General features: G+C 38.5%; 2 protein-coding genes across 8 annotated transcripts in view; one reads left to right on the plus strand and one right to left on the minus strand.

The window, feature by feature from the left end:
• Positions 1-13,619, plus strand: part of LOC139763443 (bumetanide-sensitive sodium-(potassium)-chloride cotransporter-like) — a 65,276-nt gene extending 51,657 nt beyond the window's left edge. For all 6 annotated transcript variants that reach the window (XM_071689489.1, XM_071689490.1, XM_071689488.1 and 3 more), the window contains 5 exons: positions 1,857-2,084; positions 5,943-6,031; positions 6,683-6,857; positions 7,198-7,312; positions 9,287-13,619. In XM_071689489.1, coding sequence (XP_071545590.1) covers positions 1,857-2,084; positions 5,943-6,031; positions 6,683-6,857; positions 7,198-7,312; positions 9,287-9,422 — 743 coding nt within the window. In that variant the 3' untranslated portion in view covers positions 9,423-13,619. The remainder of the gene's footprint in view (positions 1-1,856; positions 2,085-5,942; positions 6,032-6,682; positions 6,858-7,197; positions 7,313-9,286) is intronic.
• A 3,404-nt stretch (positions 13,620-17,023) lies between these two features.
• LOC139763445 (cyclin-dependent kinase 20-like) overlaps positions 17,024-22,474 on the minus strand; it is an 11,699-nt gene continuing 6,248 nt past the window's right edge. Inside the window, exons 5-6 of one of the 2 annotated variants that reach the window (XM_071689494.1) lie at positions 20,756-20,842; positions 17,024-17,533 (exon numbers count right to left, since the gene is read on the minus strand). In XM_071689494.1, the coding sequence (XP_071545595.1) occupies positions 17,354-17,533; positions 20,756-20,842 (267 nt within the window). In that variant the 3' untranslated portion in view covers positions 17,024-17,353. The remainder of the gene's footprint in view (positions 17,534-20,755; positions 20,843-22,474) is intronic. The other variant, XM_071689493.1, reaches the window with a different exon arrangement.

Consider the following 22,474-nt stretch of genomic DNA (forward strand, 5'->3'; position numbering starts at 1 on the left):
CAAATAGAATCATGAAGCTTATTTCTTGCTAGGTAATGATCACATTGAGATTATCTTTTGCTTCATTCCATTCTCATTACTTTACATTTGCTGGGGTTCAGTTTCATCAACCATGTTTCAGACCAACTTTGGAGTCTGTTTAGTTTCCCTTGTAAGTTGATACAGTCCTCCCTTTTCTATCTATTTATATCTCTGACACCTGTTCCCCTCAATAACTCCCTCAAGGGGGTGGCCACATCAATAATCTCCATAGCTAGTGAACTCCAGTGCCGTTCTTAGCCTTTAGTGTGTGGTAGTGCCACACACTCAATAGGTCACTGGCAGAGGGCCAATCTTGCACAGTGTTTGCAGAGGACCCTACCTAATGTTCCTAACTTCAGCTTCTACCCAATGCTCTTGCCTAAATGTTCCAACCTATTATTTCTGTCTGTTGCTCCTACCATTTTGCCAAAAGGCAGGGCTAGAACATAGTGCCCATCGCAGGAAATTCTAGTTATGAAGAATGAGCTCTGTGAATTAAGCATTGTCATGTGCTGTATGTAACAGGGTGAGATATTTTGTATGCTTGTAGACAGAATGCCAGCAGTCCACATATAGGTGAGGCAGAAAGAAATGAGAGCTACCTGAGTCAGAGGAGTGCAGCTTGACAGCCACTAAAGTGTTGGCTCACTATGTAGCTATCACTAACCTTCCTGACGCCCGGCAGGTAGTACTGGTAATATACCTCCCTGGTCGTTGGCTGCCTACCAGCTACTGCCAACCTACGTCGCTTGTCACTTCCTCATGACCAGTGCATCTTTTGCAAACATATTCAGGTAGGCTTCTGTACCTTCAGGCAAGTCATTGATATACATCAAGAAGAGTAATGGTCCCAGAACCGAACCCCACAGCACTCTGCTTATCACCTCTACCCATTTGGAAAAAGCTTCAGCGACATGCATCCTTGGTTCCCTCCCACTAAGATGGTTTTCTCTCCAATGAAGGAGTTGCAATGGGGTGTTATATATGATACCCAGAATTGTTAACATCTTGTGAGTGGGAGCAATTGATCATTCAAGGCAATATGATCCTTCTGGTTGAATTTATGTTTTTCGGGAGTTGAAAGAGTGTTTCAAGATTCCTTTGGAGATGTAGATATTCTATTGTGGGTGAGGTATTGTTTCAGTTTTGTAACGGAGTGTTGCATGTTTATAGCTGGTCTTGTGTTTGGGTGATGTAATATGCTTTTAAGGTCATCTCCATTAAATAATAACCTTCATACTATGGTCAGATTAAGGCAGTTGGAGGTCATGTAGGAAGAGAATGAAGAGAGTTTGAGAAAGAACATGCTGTATAGAGGGCTCTACTGTAAAGCTTCATGATTTAGAAGTGAAGCCTTTGTGAGCATCTTTGGCTTGGCAGCCAGCTATGAATTTGGCCAACCACTTTTTGTCATTGCTTTTAAGGGTAGCATCAAGTATCTCATATATATTCTTTATCGCTCCCATACATGCATACATACATACATTTACAGTGGCATTATACATGCATTCTGCATGTATACTGTATGCTGAAAATACACAAAAAGTGAGTAGTTTTACTTGTATATATATGTATGTGTGTGTTTGTATACAACTTAGTTATCTTACAGTCATTTGATATAAGTTGTGTGTGTGTGTTTGTATGCAACTTAGTTATCTTACAGTCATTTAATATAAGTTGTGTGTGTGTGTTTGTATACAACTTAGTTATCTTACAGTCATTTAATATAAGTATATGAAAAAAATTATCACAGAGGAATTAAGGACTTGTTTGATATTTGAGTGGTTCTCTGAGGCCTGTATTGTAGCATTTTTCTTTTTTCTTTCCTAACACAGCTGTCTTGATGGGTAACACCAGCAGCAATATCACAACAGTATCACCTAATGAAGATGGTAATTCTTCATTTCTTGGAGTTCTTAAGATGGGTAAGAAAAAGAAGGAGCCAGTGTTTCGACTGTCTAATGGAGAAATTGCAACACCTCAGATGGTGGATGCTATGCTTAGATTTACACGAAAACAACCCAAGGGCACAATTGATGTTTGGTGGCTTTATGATGATGGAGGTAAGATTTTTCTACACTGTACATGTAAATTATAAGAATTTCATTAGTATTAGGTAGATTTTAAGAAGTATAGATTTGGGATGCACGGTAGTAGTAAGTATAGATTTGGGATGCACGGTAGTAGTGATGATGAACAAAAGCATTTAAATAGAAAATTATGAAAGGAGATTGAAATTATTTGAAGACATCTTATAAATGCATTTGCAGAGGCCTCCTCAAATGTAGAAAGTATAAGGATGTTAGATGAAAAATGTAAATGCATGATGGAAAGATATAGAGAAGGAAATGGCAGAGAGATTGACACTGTTGAAGAAGTATCTTCCAGAAAATTATGAGCAGTGGAAAACTAAGACTGGGGAACTTTTTTCTAAGTATAAATGAAAGAAAAGAAGGTAAAAAAAAATGTTCTGGGAGTTTAAAGTAGAATGCTATTTCTTTTATAGAAGACTGGTAAGTGCACAAAAAAGCTTGAGATGAGGGTTCTTTATAGAGGAGTCAAAAATTACCATAAAGAGAGAGAAAATTTTGTGAGAAGTGAAGAGGCTTTTGTTATACTGGTTGGCAATAATATTGTATTACTACATTGGAATAGGACATAGAAGAATAAGGAAGAAGTATGGAGAAAACATTACAGAAAAAGTGGAAAATACATTATGCAGCTGAAATATAAGAAAGCAGAAAATATGAAGAGAATGGCAAATGAGATGGTGAAGTGGAGGTAGAACAGCAATTGAATAGATGTGTAGCAGTAATAGAATTTATAAAAAAGGATTAATGAAGGACATATATATTTGAGGAACATGGAGGAGTTAGGACTGGAAGAAAATGTACAGCCTCTATCTTTGCAGTGAGACAATGCAAAGATAGCTCTTAAAAGGAAAGGAAAGTGTACTTGGCATTAGTAGATTTGACCCATTGACTGTGGCTAATGTAAATATTAAGTTTACCGTGTGGCACATTTCTTTAAATAAAAAGAAATCTAAGATTTTTCTATTCCCTGTATGAAAAGATATTTTTTCTTAAACATATATGTGTTGATGTGAGAAGGAGATGGAATGAGTATTTTGAAGGTTTGTTGAATGTGTCTGATGACAGAGTGGCAGATATAGGGTGTTTTGGTCGAGGTGGTGTGCAAAGTGAGAGGGTTAGGGAAAATGATTTGGTAAACAGAGAAGAGGTAGTAAAAGCTTTGCGGAAGATGAAAGCCGGCAAGGCAGCAGGTTTGGATGGTATTGCAGTGGAATTTATTAAGAAAGGGGGTGACTGTATTATTGACTGGTTGGTAAGGTTATTTAATGTATGTATGACTCATGGTGAGGTGCCTGAGGATTGGCGGAATGCGTGCATAGTGCCATTGTACAAAGGCAAAGGGGATAAGAGTGAGTGCTCAAATTACAGAGGTATAAGTTTGTTGAGTATTCCTGGTAAATTATATGGGAGGGTATTGATTGAGAGGGTGAAGGCATGTACAGAGCATCAGATTGGGGAAGAGCAGTGCGGTTTCAGAAGTGGTAGAGGATGTGTGGATCAGGTGTTTGCTTTGAAGAATGTATGTGAGAAATACTTAGAAAAGCAAATGGATTTGTATGTAGCATTTATGGATCTGGAGAAGGCATATGATAGAGTTGATAGAGATGCTCTGTGGAAGGTATTAAGAATATATGGTGTGGGAGGCAAGTTGTTAGAAGCAGTGAAAAGTTTTTATCGAGGATGTAAGGCATGTGTACGTGTAGGAAGAGAGGAAAGTGATTGGTTCTCAGTGAATGTAGGTTTGCAGCAGGGGTGTGTGATGTCTCCATGGTTGTTTAATTTGTTTATGGATGGGGTTGTAAGGGAGGTAAATGCAAGAGTCCTGGAAAGAGGGGCAAGTATGAAGTCTGTTGGGGATGAGAGAGCTTGGGAAGTGAGTCAGTTGTTGTTCGCTGATGATACAGCGCTGGTGGCTGATTCATGTGAGAAACTGCAGAAGCTGGTGACTGAGTTTGGTAAAGTGTGTGGAAGAAGAAAGTTGAGAGTAAATGTGAATAAGAGCAAGGTTATTAGGTACAGTAGGGGTGAGGGTCAAGTCAATTGGGAGGTGAGTTTGAATGGAGAAAAACTGGAGGAAGTGAAGTGTTTTAGATATCTGGGAGTGGATCTGTCAGCGGATGGAACCATGGAAGCGGAAGTGGATCATAGGGTGGGGGAGGGGGCGAAAATTTTGGGAGCCTTGAAAAATGTGTGGAAGTCGAGAACACTATCTCGGAAAGCAAAAATGGGTATGTTTGAGGGAATAGTGGTTCCAACAATGTTGTATGGTTGCGAGGCGTGGGCTATGGATAGAGATGTGCGCAGGAGGATGGATGTGCTGGAAATGAGATGTTTGAGGACAATGTGTGGTGTGAGGTGGTTTGATCGAGTAAGTAACGTAAGGGTAAGAGAGATGTGTGGAAATAAAAAGAGCGTGGTTGAGAGAGCAGAAGAGGGTGTTTTGAAATGGTTTGGGCACATGGAGAGAATGAGTGAGGAGAGATTGACCAAGAGGATATATGTGTCGGAGGTGGAGGGAACGAGGAGAAGAGGGAGACCAAATTGGAGGTGGAAAGATGGAGTGAAAAAGATTTTGTGTGATCGGGGCCTGAACATGCAGGAGGGTGAAAGGAGGGCAAGAAATAGAGTGAATTGGAGTCATGTGGTATACAGGGGTTGACGTGCTGTCAGTGGATTGAAGCAAGGCATGTGAAGCGTCTGGGGTAAACCATGGAAAGCTGTGTAGGTATGTATATTTGCGTGTGTGGACGTGTGTATGTACATGTGTATGGGGGGGGGGGGGTTGGGCCATTTCTTTCGTCTGTTTCCTTGCGCTACCTCGCAAACGCGGGAGACGGCGACAAAGTATTAAAAAAAAAAAAAAAAAAAAAAAAAAAAAAAAAAAAAATGTGTTGATGTAGTGAAACTTTACTTGTGTGTGTGTTAAACTCATCAGATGAATAGATGTTCAGATTGTGACATTTTATGATGTATGGTGAATATATATACACATTTCATTTTTTACTTGGAGGAAGAACTGCTCCTAAGGGTTCTTCTGCATGTTCAGGCCTCAGCCATTCAAAATAGTTTTCACACCATCCTTCCATCTCCAGTTTGGTCTCCCCTTTCTCCTTTTCCCTTCCACTTGTGACACTTTTATTTTATTTGTCAACTAATCTGTCATTCTCTCCATATATCCAAATTAGTTCAGCACAGCCTCTTCAGCTGTCTCAACTATACTCTTCTTATGACTGCACCTCTCTCTTACCCTTTCGTTACTTACTCGGTCAAGCCATCTATCACCCCATATTGTCATCAAACAGTTCATTTCCAACACATACACTCTCATCTGTACATTGTCATCTATAGCCCATGTTTTGCATCTATACATCATTGGAACTACTGTACCTTCAAAAATACCCATTGTTTCCCTCGGATAACAATCTCTCTTTCCACATGTTCCTCAATGCTTTCATATATGTACATTTGTATTTTTATTACACTTGATTGCCATCTCCCACATTATTAAGGTAGTGCAAGGAAACAGACGAGGAATGGCCCAACCCACTCACATACACGTGTATATACATAAACGCCCTCACATGCACATATACATACATATATATTTCAACATATACATACACAGACATATACATATATACACATGTACATATTCATACTTGCTGCCTTCATCCATTTCTGTTGCCACTCCACCACACATGAAATAACGTACCTTGTGAATGTGCCTTACTCAACACCTTTGCTGTACCCATGATTTTCATTTTCTTTTGTAACCCTTCGCATCACTCAGAAAACGACCAGTTGTTTTAAACTAGATTATTTTTGAAGGTCTGACGATGCTGATTCCATACATCCTTACAACTCGATCAATCTGGTCTTCCTGCAAGCTGCGGGTCTTCTGCCTTGCCAACAAAAAGGTAAAAACATAGATTTTAACAGGATATGTTTGGACTTTTGTTATAGATCATCTGTTTACTAGTAAACCATTGCAGACCACATCAAGTTCAGTTTGTAACTTACTTCTTCAAACATGAAACATATGAATTTCCTGAAACAATAAATAGTATCTCATAGATTTGCCATCGAAATTTGTCTAATGGTCTTTAAATTTCTTAGAAAAGTATGACTTATTTCTGTCATTTATTATATCCACCATAGAGAGGATAGATTCATGGATGAATGGTTGGTCTAGATATTATGTTGGTTACAGCCTGTTTAAGCATATATGTTTCTCTGATTAGATGTTTAAAAATGGTCTCATACTATAAACAGTATCATACAGCATTTGGGAATCATGTTCCAGTTTCAGTGTAAGTTTAAAAAAGCTGGCAGGATAAATTTTGTTTGGGAATATAGATTATGTGTCCATATGTGTTTTTATGAATTGTACCTTTGGATTAATACTATGTGAACTGTAGTTATTATGGGTGACATGTTCATGATGGTATCATCTTCAGCTCTAATTTTTCAGGTGAAGGCTATTTATAGGAGTACATTTAAAAGTCAATAGTGCTGGAAATACTGTTTACTTGAAAAGAGGGAATTTTAATTTTTTAATCACTATGTAGGACGACCTGGCCTCAGAGCACCGGAGAATGGCAGAGCTGCTATGCAAGTTCCGCATTGACTTTTCTGATGTCGTTATGATCCCTGATGTTATGCGGCGTCCAAGGGAAGAATCAGTCAGAGACTTCAGTAATCTTATCAGCAAGTTCAAGGTGCTACCAGACAGTGAGGACAAAGGTGTGCTGAAATTTTCTGAAACTTTGAGTTGTTATTTTAAATGTTTGTCGATTAATTGGCTTTCTTGTTCTTTCTTTTCTTCATCTCCCTCTTCTCTTTAGAGTTGTGCTGGCTTCCACAGTATGTATGTCTTGTTGTATGTTTTTACAAAACTAGAGTATGGATAGGTTATCAGTTTTTAAAGATCACCTGTATGTATATTCATTATGCATATGTAATTTGCTCTATGAGTACATATGATAATGAGCTTCATGGTATGTAGCCCAAGGTCTCAAACCTCAGGACTTTGTTCAGAAATCTTGGTTTTCTCCTCCTCCTGATGACCTTGCATCCATTACAGGCACAGAGGGTATCACAGAATCAGAATTGATAGCCTTGAAAGACAAGACTAACCGCCACATTCGTCTGCGAGAGCTGCTGCTTGAACACTCAAGAGAAGCTTCCTTTATTGTCATGTGAGTACAGTAACATTCAAGAGATATATTACAAAAAATATCCTTTGTATCATTTATGTATGTAGTGGAAGAGAAAGATTGCAAATCTTCAAACAACATGGAATGAAAATCTTTTGGTTATGGTAAGGTGGCATAGAAACAGTCAGGGATATATATAGCTTCTTGGAAAGTTTTGAATTATTAGCTTGTACCATGAATATTACCAGACTGAAAGTAAACATTTGTTTATATATCAAATTAATGGAGTTACACTGTTTATTGATAAGAATGTTTTCCAGGCATGACATGCCCCTCTCCCCAAGACTCTTGCATGTACTTTCCTCATACCCCACCCATAAACAAATTAAACAACTTAGGTGACATCACACATCCCATCCTCAGACCAACCTTCGCTTGGAGCAATTCACTCTCATCTCTTCCCGCTTGTATACATGCCATACACCCTTGATAAAAACTTTTCTGCTTCTAAATACTTTCCTCCCACACCATATTTCCTCAAGTCCCTCCACTAAGCATATCTTATCAGCCCTGTCATATGCTGCCCCAGATCCATTAATACCACATACAAATCCTTCTGTTTCTCCAAGTATTTTCACAGTCATTTTTCAATGCAAACACCTGATCCATGCATCCTTTAGCACTTTTGAAACTACACTGTTCCTCCCCAGTCTGATGCTGTGTACATGCTTTCACCCTTTCAATCACTACTTTACTTTCCCCGGCAACTTACCAGTCACACTTACCTTTAACCTCCCTTGCCTTTATACAGTGGCACTATTCATACATTCTGCCATCCTCAAGTAACTCTACATAATCCATATATATGCTGAAAATCCTGACTAACCAATCAACAACATAGTCATCCCCTTTCTTAATGAATTCATCTGCAAACCTTCCACTCCAACTGCCTTGCCACATTTCATCTTACATAATTCTTTCACAACTTCTATCTCCATCAAACCACTTTCCATGACTCTCACTTTGCATACCACCTAAACTCAAACACCCTACATCATTCACCCTATCATCAAACACATTGAACAGTCCTTCAAAATAACCATTTCATCTCCTACTCACTTCATCACTACCTGCTACCACTTACCACTTCCTCTTTTGTCACTTCAGCATTGTTTTCTTCTTTTCTCTTGTTTTTTCCACTTATTAACGTCATAACAAATGATTTAATTCTCCCGAAAGTTTACTGTTACCCATTCATCCCAATTTACATTTGCCATCTCTTTTTTTTAAACCCCTACAATTTTTTTCCCCACTATTTCATACCTCTCACAATCATTTGCATCCGTCCCTGTAAGTGCTGCCTATATACATCTTTTTCTCTTTCACTAGCAACTTAACTTCCCTTCTCTCACTATCTCAGATCTGCCTGCTTCCCACTTTATGTGTATCACATGTATGAGTAATTCATTCATGAGTAATGTGGATGAAAAATCCAGGGCACAGTGTAAAGGGAATTACATTTTGCCAATTTTTTGTCATCATGCAGAATTAAGAGCTGTGAATTCCAGTTTTGCAAAATGGATTCCAAAAAAGATATGTATATATCCACTTACTCCGCTCCTTGAAAATGGGAAAGTAGCGAAAGATAGCATACTTTATAGATAGAGAACCTTTTATTTGGGTTGAATCAAGCTTTGTATGACTTCCTGTGTCTTTTTTAGTGGGTAAAGTTGTTTATAGCCTATTTGCACATTAACAAATACACCTAGAAACTTGTTTGTATTGAAATGTAGAATGAGGGATTGCAAGTGTCAAAATTGTGAGGAATTCCACAGAATTTGTTTTATTAAAAAGATATGTTAATTAAAATTAAAAATGGAACCCTCTTGTATATTTATTCATGTTACCCTTTTTTTTCTTTCTTTTTTACAACTTGCAGTTAATGAGTTTGGGCTTGCAGGTTTTTATTATCTTGTATAGCAATGAATGAGAAATTCATATTGGATTACCTTGCAGGACACTGCCCATACCAGCAAAGGGGATGGTGTCAGCTCCACTTTATATGGCCTGGCTGGAGACTCTAACTCACCAAATGCCACCCTTCCTCCTCATCCGTGGCAACCAGTCTTCAGTACTTACATTTTACTCATGAAAATGTAGATGCTGCATCTATATTGTACTTTCTACTGTTAGACTGATTGTGCTACTCATGCTGCTTATGAACCAAATCACTTGAAAAATAGTTTAATCTTCTCATATGTTATGCACTTAACTCGTGAAACATTCATCCTGAAATTCATTTCCAGGTTTTATTTGAAACACGAAATTTAATGCAAACTTTAACTATATCATTTGAAGAACAGTATACCTTGCTCATACATTATGCTCTACCCTCCAGAAACATTTATGCTGAAATTCTTTTCCAGGTTTTATGCTGAAACTCAAAATATAGAACAAAAATACAAACTCATTTTACATGTGTATAGGTTGCGTCCATCTGTCTCAAAATGCATTCTAACATCAAGCTGCAGTACATAAAGCTTTATAATGTAGTCTCTTCCACGAGTAGCCTACACGTGTTAAAGTATTCATTATACTCCAGTATCACAAGACGCAGTATGAGTTATTTACTAATACTGATTTGACCAAGGTATGATAATAGGTTGTTCCTATCACCTTTAATTCATGTATTGTAGATACAGAAACGTTACTGAGAAATATTAAAGATTGGATAGTAAAGATAGAATGACCATGAACTCGTTAGAATTAAGGGAAGAATCTCTCTTTCTCTTGCTATGTCAAAGTTCCCTTAAAAGAAAGATGTGCTGATTGGAGGACTTTTGTGGAATAACAGCATTTTTTTTAGAGGGTCTTTGATTAATTGAGCAACATACTTAGAGATGAGGATGAACAAAAGAAATCTTATTCTTTGGAAGCTGATTGTATGAAAAGTGTTTCAAACATCTTTTTAAATCTGAAGGAGATAAGAAAGTTTTCAATGCCCTTGTGAATGTACTTAATGGATGTGGATAGTATCTGAGAAAAATAACAATTATGTGTTGGAGGAAGATGTAAGAAAAAAGTTATTTTTGTGTGATGTTCACTAAGTACTAAGGAGATATGAATGCACAAAGACAACAAATGACCCATTGTTGACAAAATTGTTGATGATTTTGCTTGATATTAAGAAACCAACAAAATCCCATTCCATATCCTAATAACTGGCATTATTACAGTGATGTACACATTACAGTTATAAGAATGTTTAACTGATCTAAGAAACCCAATGATGAATTGTTTAAACTGATTCCTGAGTAAACCTAGTTATCAGAAGTTATGAAAATTTGAGACCACTTGCTTTTTATAGAATATTGAAGCCTCGTAAAGTTTACATCAAGCAAAGTCTTTGCATCTTATGTGATTTGAGTTTATCAGCTGAAAGGTAGGCATAGTCAGTACGTCAAATAATCAATATCTGTCAATCAGATGTAAGTGCAGTGTATGTTAGTTTTCATTGTTGATGTGTTACAAGAGCTGTTGTGATATATGTCCCTATAAATATTTTTACAGAGTTATATCTATAATAATTCAGATAGTCCTTATGAAGATTTTTTAAGTGATATATGTATCTGTGAATATTTTCAGAAAGTTCAACCAATAAAGATGATACAGATAGTTCCCTACAAAGATTCTTTGAAATAACACGTTAGAGATATCCTGTAGTGGTCCACCTAACAAAGTACATCAAGTTAAGCTCATCTTGCAAGCATTTTCAGAAGCATGACTATGAGAGATACATTGTCTGAAAAGTGAAATAAGCATTTTACTGTATGTATATCTCTGAAGTCTGTTTTCAACTTTTGAGAAGTAAATTGCAGTAATGTAGTTAAACATGAAAGGCACTTCGTATATGGAAGGCATGACTCAGTAATGATGGGCTCATGGGTTTGTAAACACCACTGATATTCCTAGGAGCAAGAACAACATTTTGTACCATTGCAGAGTTCAGACCTCTTACAGTGTGACCTTCATTTCCCGTGGACATGGTTCAGAAATGTGTCACACCCACTACCCAGATCACAAGTGAATTTTGCATCCTGGTGCACTTAAAACCACACCTTAGGAAGTTCACTTTCACAGCTGTGTGGCTCAGCAATCCCTTTCCCAGTCGTCAAAGAAAACTTTGATCCCTTTCCTGATGACTCCCTACCCCTCATCCATCTCACTCCCAATGATCTTGAACCTCCCCAGAGCTGACTAGACATCCGAATTCAAAGCTGCAGGTACTGGACAGAAGCCTCATGCATGGAGTTTCTCAGCTCCATGTATAACGTTGAATTTGACTAACATGATATATTGTTTTATGACATAAAGGGCAGCATTAGCATTTGCAGAAGTACTCTTTAAGAACCTTTTGGGTTCTACTTTTCTAGTCTCACTGTAAAAATGCTATTTAAGTCTTATTTGATCACTAAACCTATTGCAGACTCCTCAGCAAAAGTGGAAGCTTACAAAAGTCTTGGATCTTCTTCAGTCACAACTGTTCATTGAGAATTTAAAGCACAGCTGCAAAAACCATTTTCTGGTAAGCCAAAGCATTTAGTCTTATGAGTATGAAATTCATGTAGTATACAGATTTGGCAAGTTTTAGACAAAGCCCCAGCTGTTGTGTGTTAGGAGTAATGCAAACCCTAAGTTTATGGTCAAAAATGAAATGGTCACATTCAGAAATAGACCTGTCTTAATTCAGTTCAAGATTCGTCACTTTCCTTCCCTCATTATGTCCAGTGAAGTCCCTTGGGCACTATTTGGACCTGATGATGAATGACAGATCTTTTGGAACAAATTTCAATCATTTGTTGAAAAGAGATAGTTATCAATATCAGCCAGTTCACTTTTTCTGATATGAACTGGAAATTCAAGCTGGGGTTCATGACATCCAAAAGGTGGTGCTCATCCTGGCTTTCTTGACGCATCTCTCTATGGATGGCAGCAATAGAGGATTGTTCATCAGACACCTGTATACAACAATACCTCTATTTGGACCTCTGTGATGTGTCCTGTGTGGCCCTGAGTATGGCACCACCCACAAAAGCTAAAGTAACTACCTAATATGGGTGAGGTTCTTGTGATTCTCTTTTCTTCATATGGGAATGATGTCACAGACCACTGAGCAACATTTTGAAGAGTCAAGAACAAATTTTCTTTCATAGATCACAGGACTTTATCCTAAGTCTAAATAAGAGTTCATCTGTTACAATTCATAGTTTATAATTTTTTTCCTTTCTCTGACTTAGAGCTCAGAACAGCTGTCTGGATTCAACCATACTGGTTTAAGATAGTTACAGATGTAAGTTTGACCAGGACTTTGCTGTCAGTTGTATATTTTTTTGAAAACTCTTAGTTTTGTTATTTTAGAGATCAAGAAACAACTGAGGACTGGGTTTTGAACATGGGTTTAACTCGAATATATATGAGAATATTTCTTTTTTTCTTTTCTTTTGAACTATTCGCCATTTCCCGCATTAGCGAGGTAGCGTTATCAACAAAGGACTGGGCCTTAGAGGGAATATCCTCACCTGGCCCCCTTCTCTGTTCCTTCTTTTGGAAAATTAAAAAAAAACGAGAGGGGAGGATTTCCAGCCACCCGCTCCCTTCCCTTTTAGTCGCCTTCTACGACACGCAGGGAATACGTGGGAAGTATTCTTTCTCCCCTATCCCCAGGGATAAATGAGAATATTTACTTAGGAAATAAGTATTTTATATGTACACAATTTTGTTTGATTTAAGTCGATAAAAGTATAGTTTTGTCATTATAAGAAGAGATTCCTGGAAATTTGTGTAATCTTTCCCTTAATAGTACTTCAACCCAGACTTGTACATGACATATATCCAGGTAGACCAGGTTAAATAACAGTTGATAAGTTAGTGCATTATTCCCCATCTGTCCCTAATAGGGATACACTGTTGTAATATGAATCCTATTGTGGATGCTTAGGTTTTGTACTTGGTCTCTATCAGGTTATGAATTAATAATACTTACACCATCGTTAGGGTGCACTTTCATCCTGATTATAGGTCCCACTTAGCTCCTACATATGTACTCAAGAGTCGAGATATTTTTTGTACCACTTTTCTTAGAGATAACTCCCGAGAGTTTGAGGACAACTGTTCCACTTCACGGTGTTCTGCCGCCATAATCATTGGCCTGTCAAGTCTTGGCTGATAAGGGAGGAAAGTGAATGCAAATTACAGTATTACATTTATTAAAAATATTGTATTTTCATAGATGATATTTTGGTTGTAAATTTCACAACCAGCTTGAATAGTAAAGTTATGTATAATTCTTCTGGTGTAATTTGTTTTCTTTCTGTCCTCTGGTGGAAAGTTAGATCTTTCGGTAAGTACAGAACAGAGGCTGCAGTAAAACCTTTCACAGCACACTTCTTTCAATAGAATAGGTACTAGAGAGCAGAAGAGAGTGTGTTGAAATGGTTTGGACATGGAGAGAATAAGCGAGGAAAGATTGACAAAGAGGATATGTGTGTCAGAGGTGTAGGAAACAAGGAGAAGCAGGAGACCAAACTAGAGGTGGAAGGATGAAGTGAAAGAGATTTTGAGCGATCAGGGCCTGAACATACAGGAGGGTGAAAGGCATGCAAGAAATAGAGTAAATTGGAACAATGTGGTATACCCAGGTTGAAGTGCTGTCAGTGGACAGAACCAGAGCATGTGAAGCATCTGGGGTAAACCATGGAAAGGTCTGTGGGGCCTGGATGTGGATAGGGAGCTGTGGTTTCAGTGCATTACACATGACAGCTAAAGACAGAATGTGAACGAATGTGGCTTTTTTTTTTTTCCTGGCGCTACCTCGCTGAAGCAGGGGGGAGCAATACTGTTTCCTGTGGGGCTGGGGAGTGCCAGGAATAGATAAAGGCAAGCAAGTATGAATATGTGTATGTATGTAAATGTTGATATGTATATGGATATTTATATCTGTATATATATATTCTTTCTTTCGTACTATTCACCATTTCCCGCGTTAGCAAGGTAGCGTTAAGAACACAGGACTGGGCCTTTGAAGGAATATCCTCACCTGGCCCCCTTCTGTGTTCCTTCTTTTGGAATATTTAAAAAAAGAAAAAAAACGAGAGGGGAGGATTTCCAGCCCCCCTGCTCCCTCCCCTTTTAGTTGCTTTCTACGACACACAGGGAATATGTAGGAAGTATTCTTTCTCCCCTATACCCAGGGATATATGTATATTTTTTTTTTTCATATTCGCCATGTCCCACATTAGCAAGGTAGCGTTAAGAACAGAAAACTGAGTGTTTTGGGGAATATTCTCACTTGGCCTCCTCCTCTATTCCTTCTTTAGGAAAACTAAAAACGAGAGGGGAGGATTTCCAGCCCCCTGCTCCCTTCCCTTTTAGTTGCCTTCTACGACACCCAGGGAATACATGGGAAGTATTCTTTCTCCCCTATCCCCAGGGAAATATATATATATATATGAAGTCTGTTGGGGATGAGAGAGCTTGGGAAGTGAGTCAGTTGTTGTTTGCTGATGATACAGCGCTGGTGGCTGATTCATGTGAGAAACTGCAGAAGCTGGTGACTGAGTTTGGTAAAGTGTGTGAAAGAAGAAAGTTAAGAGTAAATGTGAATAAGAGCAAGGTTATTAGGTACAGTAGGGTTGAGGGTCAAGTCAATTGGGAGGTGAGTTTGAATGGAGAAAAACTGGAGGAAGTGAAGTGTTTTAGATATCTGGGAGTGGATCTGGCAGCGGATGGAACCATGGAAGCTGAAGTGGATCATAGGGTGGGGGAGGGGGCGAAAATTCTGGGAGCCTTGAAGAATGTGTGGAAGTCGAGAACATTATCTCGGAAAGCAAAAATGGGTATGTTTGAAGGAATAGTGGTTCCAACAATGTTGTATGGTTGCGAGGCGTGGGCTATGGATAGAGTTGTGCGCAGGAGGATGGATGTGCTGGAAATGAGATGTTTGAGGACAATGTGTGGTGTGAGGTGGTTTGATCGAGTGAGTAACGTAAGGGTAAGAGAGATGTGTGGAAATAAAAAGAGCGTGGTTGAGAGAGCAGAAGAGGGTGTTTTGAAATGGTTCGGGCACATGGAGAGAATGAGTGAGGAAAGATTGACCAAGAGAATATATGTGTCGGAGGTGGAGGGAACGAGGAGAAGAGGGAGACCAAATTGGAGGTGGAAAGATGGAGTGAAAAAGATTTTGTGTGATCGGGGCCTGAGCATGCAGGAGGGTGAAAGGAGGGCAAGGAATAGAGTGAATTGGAGCGATGTGGTATACCGGGGTTGACGTGCTGTCAGTGGATTGAATCAAGGCATGTGAAGCGTCTGGGGTAAACCATGGAAAGCTGTGTAGGTATGTATATTTGCGTGTGTGGACGTATGTATATACATGTGTATGGGGGTGGGTTGGGCCATTTCTTTCGTCTGTTTCCTTGCGCTACCTCGCAAACGCGGGAGACAGCGACAAAGCAAAAAAAAAAAAAAATATCTTTTTTCTTTTTTTCAAACTATTCGCCATTTCCCGCATTAGCGAGGTAGCTTTAAGAACAGAGGACTGGGCCTTTGAGGGAATACCCTCACCTGGCCCAATTCTCTGTTCCTTCTTTTGGAAAATTAAAAAAAACGAGAGGGGAGGATTTCTAGCCCCCCGCTCCCTCCCCTTTTAGTCGCCTTCTACGACACGCAGGGAATACGTGGGAAGTATTCTTTCTCCCCTATCCCCAGGGATATATATATATATATATATATATATATATATATATATATATATATATATATATATATATTTCCCTGGGGATAGGGGAGAAAGAATACTTCCCACGTATTCCCTGCGTGTCGTAGAAGGCGACTAAAAGGGGAGGGAGCGGGGGGCTGGAAATCCTCCCCTCTCTTTTTTTTTTTTTTTTCCCCCAAAGGAAGGAACAGGGAAGGGGGCTGGATGAGGATGTTTCCTCAGAGGCCCAGTCCTCTGTTCTTAACGCTACCTCGCTGACGCGGGAAATGGCGAATAGTATGAAAGAAAAGAAAGAAAATATATATATATATTTAGCCACAGGTAGAGAGAGAAATAGCAGTTCCTAACCGAGGAAAGGGCTTGTGGGACATACCGCAACAACCAAGAGGGAGACCATTCCCTGAGTCATGCATACTTTTTTATCCGCCCATATATATATATATATATATATATATATATATATAGGATAGGGGAGAAAGAATACTTCCCACGTATTCCCTGCGTGTCGTAGAAGGCGACTAAAAGGGGAGGGAGCGGGTGGCTGGAAATCCTCCCCTCTCGTTTTTTTTTCAATTTTCCAAAAGAAGGAACAGAGAAGGGGGGCCAGGTAAGGATATTCCCTCAAAGGCCCAGTCCTCTGTTCTTAACGCTACCTCGCTAATGCGGGAAATGGTGAATAGTATGAAAGAAAGAAAAAAAAAAATATATATATATATATATATATATATATATATATATATATATATATATATATATATGAGTGGATGGGCCATTCTTCGTCTTCCAGGTGCTGACGCGGTAAACGGCGATCAAGTGTAACAATATATATATATATATATATATATATATATATATATATATATATTCTTTTTTTTTTTTTTTTTTTTTTTTTTTTATACTATCCGCCATTTCCCGCGACAGCGAGGTAGCGTTAAGAACAGAGGACTGGGCCTTTGAGGAAATATCCTCACCTGGCCCTCTTCTCTGTTCCTTCTTTTGGAAAAAAAAAAAAAAAAATGGCATCATTAGTTCCTTCATATCTTTTATCACATTTATGCCCAATATCTGAAGATGCATAGTAGTTATTGAACACTAAATGGCCACAAGTAAACGTGCATAAACCTTGGAGTTCCTCATTTCCCACTCATTCACCATGAGACAGCAAATTATATTCGTTTCATGTTCCATAACTGTCAATACAACAGTTAAAAGAACACCATCGGTAGCTAGCTACAAGTAAACTAGACAAGCACACCACTGTTAGCTGTAAAAACTAACGTGTCTTATGCTTAGAAATTGACACAAGGTGGTTAACTTTTCATGTAAAGAGTTTCAAGGTGATTCCTGATAGTGTCAGTAATTTGGTGTAATGGAAAGTCGGTAACGTATTCTTGAGTAGTGGGAGGCGGCCTCTTCTCCAATACTGGTAGTGGCATCTGGCTCAAAGGAGCGGCCACAGGGGCTGTGAAGAAGTAGTGGTGAAGTAGTGCCTGAGGAAAAGAGAAACATTGAATTACCTAGCACTCGTATCTTGATCCCAGCTCCATGCTTACTCATATCACCCCAGCTTCCTCAGATGACCCAATTTCCTGCTCACTCGCACAGCCTTTTCCCGCTGCCCTACCACTCTACCTTTAGCCTCCTGCTCCACCTTCATTTGACCCTAACCTCCAGCTCCATTCCGCATGACCTCAACTCAGCCTCTTGCCTATTCACATGAACCGCTTGCCCACTCACAGAACCCTTGTCTCCTGTCCTTTCACACGAACTTGTGTACCCGTACATAACCGGCCACCTACTCTCTCACATGACCCAATCTCCTGCACCCTTTAACCCGACCTTAGCAAGAACCTTTTCCAAATCTTTAACTATTCGTACTAAACAAATACTGTCCTGACCAATTGCCTGATATTACCACACCAACGTCACCAAATCGATGGTAATGAGAAATACTCGGAAATTTTTCCTGACTAAAGTCAAAACTAAGCTTGAATGTATCATTTTAAAATCCCATGCCTTTACAGTGAAGTGTTTATTGGCTTGAAAGCAGGCGTGAGATTTCCGTGCCATATGCAACAGAATAATTACCAGAATAATCCTCTGTCTGACTGCATCCCTGTGACTCCTCTGAAATCTTGGTAACGCCTATGGTAAAATAATACTGTTGGAGTTCCCCATGTTTCATCCGTTTCCTACTGTAATGGAACCCTTCCCCCTTTCCTGTGCTTTGTCCAGCCATAGCATTAAACATATGGTTCTTAAATCCTAAAACTAAATATCATACCATCCAGTTTCCAGTAAAAGATTACTTTTACATAAGCTCGCAGTCGCCATATATATATATATATATATATATATATATATATATATATATATATATATATATATATATATATATATATATATATACTTCCCTCGTAACATTAACTCTCGCTGGGCAAGCAAATGGACAATTCATATGTTCGAAAAATGTATAGTACCCATGCCATCATGGTTTTAGTTAAATAATCTAAACACTCTATTTTTTTTCTTTTTTTTAGTGGTGCAGTAGAATATCAGGTTTATTTATTGACGGAGAGTTCACGTCTGTGTATCTTAACAAAATTCTAAATTTAATGTTCATTAATCATTATACCACCCAAAGAAATTCTTACCTCATAATTAGATAATTGACCCTAATTGACAGAAATGTGTAATCAAGGAAGAGTTGTATTTTTACCTGATATAACTAAATTCTATGGAATCCTCGGTGCCCCTCGAGTCTGATCAAGTAAAGAATCCCCGTTTTCTGGTTTGATATATATATATATATATATATATATATATATATATATATATATATATATATATATATATATATATATATAATCAAATAAGTTCTGTAACTTGTGAACTGACCATGTGGTCGGAACTTGGTTGGTTCCTTCGGCTTTAGGCTTATCTGCTGCCAGAGTCATTAAAGCCGACAACGTTGTTTAACAACCACCTTTCGAAATAACTTGAATCGCCTTTTTCATTTGTTTAAGATAGTCCTAATACCATACGTGCTCTCAGTGCAGGAATGTACCTTGAGTTTGTGCCGAATGACGTACGATAACATTTCACACGCTGTACCGAACAGTGGCAGCAATACCAGGGAACAGCAGTTCATCCCGATTGACTACAAACTTAACATCCCGTTAAGTTGATTACGGCTAAAAGTTGTTTATATTTGTAAAGTCAGTACACTCAGATGTATACCACAGCAGCCATACTGTCGCTGACGCAGTAAGTACTTAAAATAGGAAAGTTCTTAAATGAGTACAGTATAAACTCGATTTAACGGGGTGTTTGTTAATGCCGTTTGGTCGTTCAGTTCGGATGGTTTGATGTGATGTATTATACACAGTACAGTAACGAACATATGTGGTCAGAAGATGCCCTAACACAAAGGATATATTGCAATTTAAGGTATCATTTCTTACTGGTTGTGTTTGATAGATGAGTTTATATTGCCATAATCGATAGGAGTGACCCAGGATGACTTTTATTCCGAGTCTGAGGAGCTGTGACCCTCCCGTGACGTCTTTATAGTAAAAGATTGTGGTGAGGAGCAGTGCTGTTCCAATGGCCTGTTACTGGTATTGTTTTGAAGGAGGATCAGCAGCAGCAACATGTCTGAAGAAGTCGAGTTTCATTTCCTGGGGGTTGGCAGACCGTCCGTTGAATCGGGGCTTTATTGTACATATACTTAATGTGCTGTTCTAATCAATAGTAAAATGTATATTGTACGAGATGAACTTAACTCAGAGTTATCTCGCAATGAATGGGCAATACAAATGTATAGCAAAAGCCTAAGGTAAGTTAGATTTAATCAGTGGAATACTTCAGGCTGTCTATGGTGAAGTTAGACTTGATTGATCCGGATGTTTATATTCTCTTTCACAAAAACAGACAACATACTAACAGATCTAACCTGCGTAGACGCTTTCGTCTTATTTTAACTAAGGGTTAACTAACTGAAGAAAGTTACTCGGTGTTAGCTAATGGGTCAGACATGGATCAACCTCCGACATTTAGTAACGTAACTAATTCAGATGAAAGTCATGCCCGCTGCCCTCACACCACACTACCTTGCCATGATGTAGTTAAGAGATGAGGCAACATGAAACACTCGGTAGCATACAAATTGTAATCACATTCACTCCGCGTACACATCCGTAATTGCATACAAATATGCACTAAAAATCTATCATAATGGAAGAGATGATGTCAACTGCGAACAGTTCTTCGAGAGATGCAGTAAAGAGCAACCTCAGGTCATAACATTAAACGGTATTGTGAAATAAGTTGAAAAAGCATTTGTTAATGAATAGAGTAGATTAAGTTATGAAATTGAGAATGCGGACAGCCTACAATAGTAGAGTGTAGAAGTCCTTCCTTGTACTTTTCAAATAGGTAATTATGCAATACAAAAACAAGCAGAAAAGGATAAATGTGTTGATAGCTATGGAGTAATAGGTTGATCAAAGAAAATCAGAGACACAATTTGATTTCCAGTCAACATACAAAGAGTATTGTACACAAATATTGCTAGAAGTGAACGGATCATAAAGAAATATTTTGTGGCGTGTTTACAAGTAAACATTTACTCCAGGTTTCTATGTAAAGTGAAACGGCTGAAGAGTTTTAGTATCTGCTCGGTGATCTGTATTGCGAGCTGAGTAACTTACCTTGTTTGCTGATATTCTCTTATCAGAGGAGTAGATTAGAAATTTTTTGATTAGGTCCAATGCATCAGGTGGGGCATCAGGTAAGACCTGGGAGGAAATAAGGAATGATTGTCACGGCTTCAGCCACAGCTGTATGATTGACAACGCTTGTGATTATGATTATGGCAGTGATAACATTAATTATAAGACAGTTATCAACCATGGCGACAGTCATGATATTCTTAAAAATTTATTCTACAAGTTACAGTGAGTCTTCACAGGTTCTCCTAATCATTTCTAAATCTATTCCATGTTTTTAGGATATATTTGGTAATGGGAACATTTTCTGTTGACTAGTTTTAAAAATCCTAGCACGCTGTTGATTACACGTTTCCGAAAACAACTAAAATCAGTATCATTTAATTTCTCCAAAAGTTTCCCTATATTCAAAGTTCATATTACAAATTCCGGCTTAATAGCAAATAATCGCTTGAATAAACCTCGTGAGACAAGGTGAATTTCTGATGAGAACATTTCCTCGCACATAGATTAAAGCTGGACGGAATATCTTTCATAATAAACTGGGGTTTACAATTCTTGCTTACACAAGAAATTGGTCTTGGCTCATGAATCCGGTGGTCAGCAGGATCTCTGTACTTAATGCTCATGCGCGCTCGATTTCTAAGAATCACATGTTCAGAATCAGCTGGCAATGATCTACGAAATGTCATCATGCAAGTGTCATGTGTTTGGTCATAAGGACGCCGAGAAACATCAACAAAAACGTATGTCGATAAGGCGAGAGAAGCGAGATGCAAGAACATCAGGGAAAAGTGATTACTATTTGCATTTTACTGGAAGCGAGTTTTCCCCTCGTGTTAACCACACACACACACACACACACACACACACACATATATATATATATATATATATATATATATATATATATATATATATATATATATGTATATATATATATATATATATATATATATATATATATATATATATATATAAACACATACCATGTCTTTACTTGAATTTACCTATGCACAGATACACCCTGGCTTGTGCCAGGTACTTAATGAGACATTGTACCGGAGTGACCATGGGCCACGACTAGAAGCTGAGTAGGAAAGACTTAAAGAACTACTGCCTTGGTGGATGATGGAAGAGACTAAACAAAGAAACGGTGACTGCCGACATTTTATGAAGGTTCGAAATTATATTTGATCATGGAAAGTTAGAGAATTAAGGTCCTGCGGGTGTGGCGTTCTCTCCCTGTGTCGTACCGCGCATATGTGTATGGAAATACCAGTTCAGGGAATTGGTGACACTTGCCAAATGCAGTCAGCTGATCACGTGACCGCCTTCATGGGGCGATGGCTGCCGTCTGTGTAAGTGGTGACAGGACCAGTGGAGCTGAGATCGATATACCTGGTGTTGGACAGGCGTCAAGACGCCATGGCACACTCATGCTGCATCATGGGATTTTCACATTATATCGTCAACCAATTTTGTCTTACCCTTTTTTGATGGTTCCTGCTTATTGTGCGTCACATACAAGGCTTGAGGCACATGATGCTTACAACATTATACAACAAGCATGCAGTCATTTCCTTTAATGTAAAATTGATTGAGCGCATGAAGCAGCATATTTAGATATTTAGTCTACAAAATGAATATACATTTCTTTCAAACTATGCACAATCAAGTGTTGTGCGTCATTGTTATAAT

This window comes from Panulirus ornatus, chromosome 47, assembly GCF_036320965.1.
Source record: "Panulirus ornatus isolate Po-2019 chromosome 47, ASM3632096v1, whole genome shotgun sequence".
Taxonomy (NCBI): Eukaryota; Metazoa; Arthropoda; class Malacostraca; order Decapoda; family Palinuridae; genus Panulirus; species Panulirus ornatus.